This window comes from Vombatus ursinus, unplaced genomic scaffold (genome assembly GCF_900497805.2).
Source record: "Vombatus ursinus unplaced genomic scaffold, bare-nosed wombat genome assembly UNPS02010219.1, whole genome shotgun sequence".
NCBI lineage: Eukaryota > Metazoa > Chordata > Mammalia > Diprotodontia > Vombatidae > Vombatus > Vombatus ursinus.
In genome coordinates, this window is record NW_020949997.1 from 2,414,475 (window position 1) to 2,421,705 (window position 7,231).

General features: G+C 38.2%; 1 protein-coding gene across 1 annotated transcript in view; it reads right to left on the bottom strand.

Moving 5' to 3' along the window:
• Positions 1-7,231, bottom strand: part of PRSS55 (serine protease 55) — a 14,050-nt gene extending 6,819 nt beyond the window's left edge. The window contains exons 1-3 of the mRNA XM_027853857.1: positions 7,220-7,231; positions 4,246-4,360; positions 2,450-2,642 (exon numbers count right to left, since the gene is read on the bottom strand). Coding sequence (XP_027709658.1) covers positions 2,450-2,642; positions 4,246-4,360; positions 7,220-7,231 — 320 coding nt within the window. The remainder of the gene's footprint in view (positions 1-2,449; positions 2,643-4,245; positions 4,361-7,219) is intronic.

Genomic DNA, 7,231 nt, shown 5'->3' on the forward strand with positions numbered 1-7,231 from the left:
CCTATGCCTGGAATACATGTTCTCTCCTTATCACTTCACTTCAAAGTGCAGCTTATGTAGCACCTCTCACATGAAGCCTACTTGGGTTCCTCCATTTGCTAATGCTCCCCCCATTTACTTGGGATGTGCTCTGTGTATATGTTGTATTCATTTCTCTATGTACATGTTGCTCTTTCTCTGCTCCCGTCCCAGAAGTAAGCTCCTTCTTAGGACAAGAATAGTCTTACTTTTATTTCTGGGTCCCTGGCATTTAGCACTTAATACATGTTTGTTTGTTGATGTATAATAAACACTTGTCAATTTAAAAAAAAGATCACTGTTAACTCTGAGGAGAATAGTTTGTTTTCTCAACAATTTCTGTCAAAGAAGGAGTTATTATTATTATTATTATTATTATTAAAACATGGCTAATAGGAGAATTTTCTTTGCTTGACTATTCATATCTGTAACAGGTTTCGTTTTTTTCTTCCTTTCTCAATGGAGGGGAGGCAGTTGGAGGATGGAGAGAATTCAAAGCTGAAAATAAAATAAAATAGTTTTTTTAAAAGCAGTTTCTGTTGAAATATAAGATCAGAATCCAAGTGAACTGTCAACTGAGTGAGAAGAAATGAAGTGGAGGCAATGAATGTGGATAGTTTTTTTCCTAGGATTTTGGTTGTGAAAGAGAAAATGAGATCTTGTATGATAGCTTCAGTCATGAATTTGTTTTTGTTTTTGCTTTTTTTTTTTTTTAAGAATGGGGAAGACCTGAGCATGTTTGTAAGCATGATGGAAGAAAGTAGTAGATGGGAAGGGAGAGAGAGAGAGAGAGATGTGGAGGGGGAGAGAGAGACAGAAACAGAGGCAAAGAGATGGAGGGGGAGAGAGAGAAATAAAAAGAGACAGAAAGAGAGATGGAGGGGGAGAGAGATATGGAAGGGGAGAGAGAGAAAGAAAGAGAGAGACAGAGAGAGATGGACAGAGAGACAGAGACAGAGAAAGACAGAGACAGAGAGAGATTGAGGGAGAAATAGAGACACACAGAGATGTGGAGGGGGAGAGAGAGACAGAGATAGAAGTGGAAAGATATAGGGGGAGAGAGAGAAAGAAAGACAGAGTGAGATAGGTAAGGGGAGGGAGAGAAAGAGAGAGACAGAGAGAGATGGAGGGAGAGACAGAGAAAGACAAAGACAGAGAAAGACAGAGAGAAACAGAGACAGAGACTGAGAGACAGAGAGAGGAAGAATGATTGATTACAGAGGAAATCTGGCGGTGGAGAGAAATGGGAGAGGGGTCAAGGGTACATGCAGAAGAATTGGCCTTGGCAAGGGCCAAGAAGACCCAAGAAGTCACCTCTTTTTCAGAGACTAGCGTAATAAAAGAAAGAGTGTGTCAGGGGAGATGATATCAAGGGGTTCTGAGCTATAGAGAAGGGAGAAGAGGAATCTCAATTAATCCATTGGAAGTCTGGTTACAATAGTTTGAATTAATGTGTAATGAAAACACTTGACAAATCTCTAAGAGGGAGAATGATGTCGTCAAAAGAGTAGTAGAATACTAAGAGACTTGAGTGAGATCTACGTCTGCCTCTGAGTAGCTGTATGGCCTTAGGTAAATGCCTTAATCTTTCTAGGTCTACTTTTTCATGAGTAAAATGATGGAGTTTGAATAGGTAATATCTAAGGTCCTTTGGAGTACTTAGGTGGCATCGTGGATAGCATGCTACTAGCATCAGAAAGACCTGAGTTCAAATCCAGCCTGAGACACTTACTAGCTGTGTGACCCTGGGCAAGTCACCTAACCACTGTCTGCCTCAGTTTCCCCAAATGTAAAATGGGGATAATAACAGTATCTACCTCCCAGAGTTGTTGTGAGGGTCAAATGAGATAATAAATGTAAAGTGCTTAGTACAGACACATAGTAAACGCTATGTAAATGGCAGTTGTTATTTTAACGCTAAGAATTTATAGTTATATAACGTAACTTGAGGGCATTTTCTGTGCTTGTATATATAGGCACCCAATAAAGAAAGCCTAGCAAGGAAAAAAGGAGTTACCTTCAAGGATTGCCTGAAGCCAATTAAATAAAAGCAGCTGGCTCTAATTCCATTCCCATGCTTTGTTTCAGGGCTGCCCCGCCTGTCTGAGTTATAATAAACATTCAAAACACAGATTACCTTATTCTACTTCACTCTGCAGGGTAGAATCAACATCAATGGATGTCCATTGTAAAGAAACCTATTTAGACTTGATGAAAAGATGTGCCAAACAAAGTGGAAGGGGCTACCCCGCCCTAGGAAGTCTTCTAGTCAATGCTAGATGACCACTTACTGGGCCTGCTGTAGAGGGGATTTTTGTTCAGATATGGGTAGGAACAGAGGCCTCTGAAAGTCCTCCCATAGCTAAGATTCTGTCATTCTGTAAAGAAAGAAAGAAAAAAAAACCCACAAATTCATTTTCTCAATACTTACTTGTCATCTATGAAGCAGTGGGAAGCAGTTAAAATCCACAACTTATCCAGTATCGATCCTCCACATAAAAATGTGTTATTGAGATAGATGCCCACTTGCCAAGGAACTTGAAAACGGGTAGCCTCAACTCCCCCTAGGACTGGGGCAGCTTCAGTTTTCAAGATTGAGGGAGTATGGACTTGACCACAGGCAACTATCGCAAGAAGAGAGGGGAGAGATGGGAAGAAAAATGGTAGTCTTTGTGTAGGTCTGCACATACCTTGGAAAGCAAAACTCCCATCTTCTTTCAAACCTGGTAAAATGCTTATGCTGCAGTGGAAAGGGTGCTGTGCTAGTCGTCAGGTGAGCTTCGCACCCGTCCCAGCTCTGCTACTTACTACCTGCGTGTCTTTGGGCAAATCCATTTTTCTTCTCTAAAGAAGAGAGGGCAAGGACAGCCTTTGGACTTTTTTTTATCCCCAGTGCTTATTTCCACAGTGTCTGGCATATATAAGGCATTTAATAATTGCTTATTGAGTGACTGACTGGTTATCAGTTTCCTCATGAATAAAATGTGGGATTTGAACTCAACCACGAAGATGCCTTCTATCACTCACAGAATCGCTCACATTCTGTGAGCCCTAGAGATTCCAGCAAGGACAGTAGTTGGTCAGAAGCTCTCTTTGTCTCCTGAACCTATTTCTTCTTTGGTCAGGGATTTGGTTTCTTTTTCTTTCTTTTTTAAAAAAAATTATTTTTAATTTATGGAATAAAACAAGTATTTCCATAACATAGTACAAAAGACAATTGTATGTGAAACTACCATCTATCATGCACAACTTGCTATGCCTTTCACATATACAACATTATCATGTAAATTTTTTCTTTTTTTTTCTTCCTTTTCTTCCCCTCACTCTAGAGATGGCTACCATTAGACACAAATGTGTGTGTGTGTGTGTGTGTGTGTATACATATATATGTAAATTTATTCTATACATACTTCTATTTATCAGTTCTTTCTCTGGATACAGATAACATCTTTCTTCATAGGTCCTTTATAGTTAATTTGGGTATTTATAATAGACAAAATAACTTATTTGCTCAAAATCATTCTTAAAACAATATTTACAATCTTCTCTTGGTTCTGCTCACTTCATTCTTCATTATTTTAGGCAAGTCTTTCCATGTTTTTTAAAACCATTGAGCTCATCATTTCTTATACTACAGTAATATTCCATCACAGTTATATACCACAACTTGTTCAGCCATTCCTCAATTGATGGGCATCCCTGCAATTTCTAGTTCTTTGCCGCCACAAAGAGAGATGCTTTAAACATTTTAATACATATAGGTTCTTTTCCTTTTCCCCTAATCTTCTTTGGAAATAGAATAGGGGTGGGGAACTTGTGGCCTTAAGGCCATATGTGGCCTTCTAGGTCCTGAAGTGCAGCTTTTTGACTGAATCCAAATTTATTCTGAAAGGGGTTAAGAAGAGAGTGAGAGGAGAGAAAGTGGAGGTACCTATTGCAGATGGTTTTTTCAAGGAATTTAGTTATAAAGGGCAGAAGAGATTTAGGATGGTAGTTAGCAGGGGTGGAGGGATTAAGTCAGGGTTTTTTTTTTCAGGATAGGGGAGACATGGACATGTTTGTAGGTAGTAGGGAATGAGTCAGTAGAGAGGGAGAGATTGGAAGTAAGTGAAAGAGTAGAGATGACAGTTTGGGGAAGGATGAAAAGGTTTGGAAGAGCTGCTATGGAAAATGGGATAGTGAGTTGATAAGTGAGTACAACAGGATTGCCCAGCATCAGTGAGGGACCAGTTGCAGTGGACCCAGTTAGAACAGGAGTGTGATTTTCTCCTCCTTTGTTCACCAACACGTTTGTAGGAGCAAAGGTGACAGATGCTGGGCGTGATTCAAGGCTGAGCTTTGGCTGGGTGATATGGAAATGGGATTAGAGATTCAAGAGAGGAAAGTGTACTGTTGAATTGGTTCACTAAGGATTCAAGATGGGGAGAAGAGGAGAGAGTGGCTAGGGCAGGGGAGAAGGCCTGGGAGAGAATTAAGGGGTCAAGAAATTGGAAGTCACAGAGCAGATGAAGAGTAGGGTTATGTAAGGAAAGGCAGAGAGAGGGGTGAAAAGCCAGTAGAATATGGTCAGATAAGGGCATTTCAGAATTCTTGAACCTCCTCTTATGTAAATGTAAAGAGTTAACAAATGACTAGTGCCCAAGAATAAGGTCGTGGTACCCCAAGTTGACCTTAGAATGTATTTTTCTATAAAACTAGTCCCATAAATGATGTGAGATATAATTAGAATAGTGGTTATTTATTTTTATTCTTAAATTTTATTTATCATAAACTTAACAGTCATAAACACATACAAACATTTCAACATGCAAAGCACAAAAAAGAGGATTGTACATAAACCATGAACTTGTTACATACCATTTGTTTTCAAAGTGAATATTAAATATATTAAGATAGTAATAAAATTATCCTGCAGAAATGCAAGTTGAAACAACACCAAAAGAGATACAAGAAATCTCAAAAAATAATTGAATAAGAAACATATTAAAGGTGCTAAAGGAAGATTGGGCAGCTAGATAGTACAGTGGATGGAGTGATGGACCTGGAGTTAGGAAGACTCATCTTCCTGAGTTCAAATCTGGCCTCAGACTAGCTGTATGACTCTGGATAAGTCACTTAACCCTGTTTGCCTCGATTTCCTCATCTATAAAATGATCTGGAGAAGGAAATGTCAAACCATTCCCACCCCAAATGGGGTCATGAAGAATTGAACAAAGGAATATTACAATTCAGTGCCTTTCTTTTCCCCCACCAAAAAAAAAAAAAAAAGGAGAGGGTGGCATTTGACATAGAAAATCTATAAGAAATGGATGTGAATATTCAGAGGAAATGATTTCTTTCTTAAATGATCATTTATTAATGGAAAAATATTTAAAGGAAAGGAATAGAATATCCAGAAAATATACAAATAACAAATAATGACTTTAAATTATTCAACCTGCCTAATCATGTCAAAAATAAAATTAAAAGAATCTCTCTCACCCAATTGAAAAAGCAAAAATTAAAAAAAATTATTATTGCAGTTGTACAGAAAGAGATACTTAGATATCACTGGCAGAATTACCAATTAATAGAATCCTTCTGTAAAACAGTCCTGCAGGATTGGCATTGGCACTCAGAGTAGTACAGTAGAGAAAGCACTAAATCTGGGGACAGAGGAGGCAGAAGGTGAACCAGTAATGCCTTTTCTAATAAGCTGGGAGATGTCTAGGTCTCCTCCCCTTCACCATGGTGATGAGGTAGCTAGGTAGACAGAGTCCTGGACGTGGAGTCAGGAAGCCATGAGTTCAAATTCTGCCTTCGACACTTACTAGCTATGTGACCTGGGGTAAATCAAAGTCTCTCAGCCTCATATTCCTCATCTGTAGAATGAGGACCCATCTCTCAGAGTTGTTGGGAAAGATTAAAAAGGAAAACATATGTAAAGCCCATGGTAAAACGTGAAGCATCACATAAATTGTTTTTGTTAGGACATCTCTGATACTTAGTATACATATGAATATGGAAATGAAGATAATCATATACAGGGTATCCCCAAAGTCTCAGTGTAGATTTAAGCTATTAAGGCTTAAAACTGCACAAAGACTTTGAGGACAGCTTGTATCCATCTATATAAATATACATATACACATATATACACATGCATACACGTACAAATACATATATATACACATATATACATATAATATACACACAGATATATAAAAGTACATCTATAATACTTAAAATATATATGGGTATATTTGGGAAATGAAGGTGATGACATATATATAATTAAACACACTTTAATATATCATTTTAATTCATTTTTAACATATCATTAAATAATACATGCTCAGACTTTTATGTATGTATAGCTAAACCTCTGTGGGTATGTGTGTATATGTAGACATACATACATATATGTATGTATGTTTAGAATTGTTCATTTGTTGTTTTTTGTCTGAGCTCAAAAAGGACCAATGATATTATGAGGGTGTTTTGACTTGTGCGTGAATTGGACTTAAGTGAGGTAAAGCTGTGCAAATATATACATACACACATATAAATATATCTCCAAACAATTGGTAATACTTTTTTTTTTTGCCTTTTGGTGAGGCAATCGGGGTTAAGTGACTTGCCCAGAGTCACACAGCTAGTAAGTATCAAATGTCTGAGGCTAGACTTGAACTCAGGTCCTCCTGACTCCAAGGCAAGAGCTCATCCACTGCGCCACCTAGCTGCCCCAACAAATACTTATTAAGTACCTAATAAGTGCCAGGCAGTAGGCTAAATGTTGGGGATATAAAAAGAGGCAAAAGACAGTCCGTGCCATACTGTGGCATAGTGGATAGAGAGCTGATTTGGAGACGGGAAGACCAAAGTTTAAGTTCTGTCTCTGACACATACTAGTTGTTTGACCCTGGAAAAGTCACTTATCCTCCCAATACATCAAGCACCTAACAACACAAGTTGCAGAGTGGGTGCTGATCTGCATTGTTAAAGGGAGTTCCTTACACTAATGAAATAAATCACAAGTTCAGTTAAGAACATATATGTATGTAGAATTTATCTACATACACATCCATATAGATATATTCATCTGAAACCTACTGAGGTGTGAGCATGAAGCAATGAGACTGATTTTCCCTTGGGAGTTACAGAATCACTGCATAGTCACAAGGCACATAAACACATACACATACATGTACATAGTACTTACTATGCCGGTCAT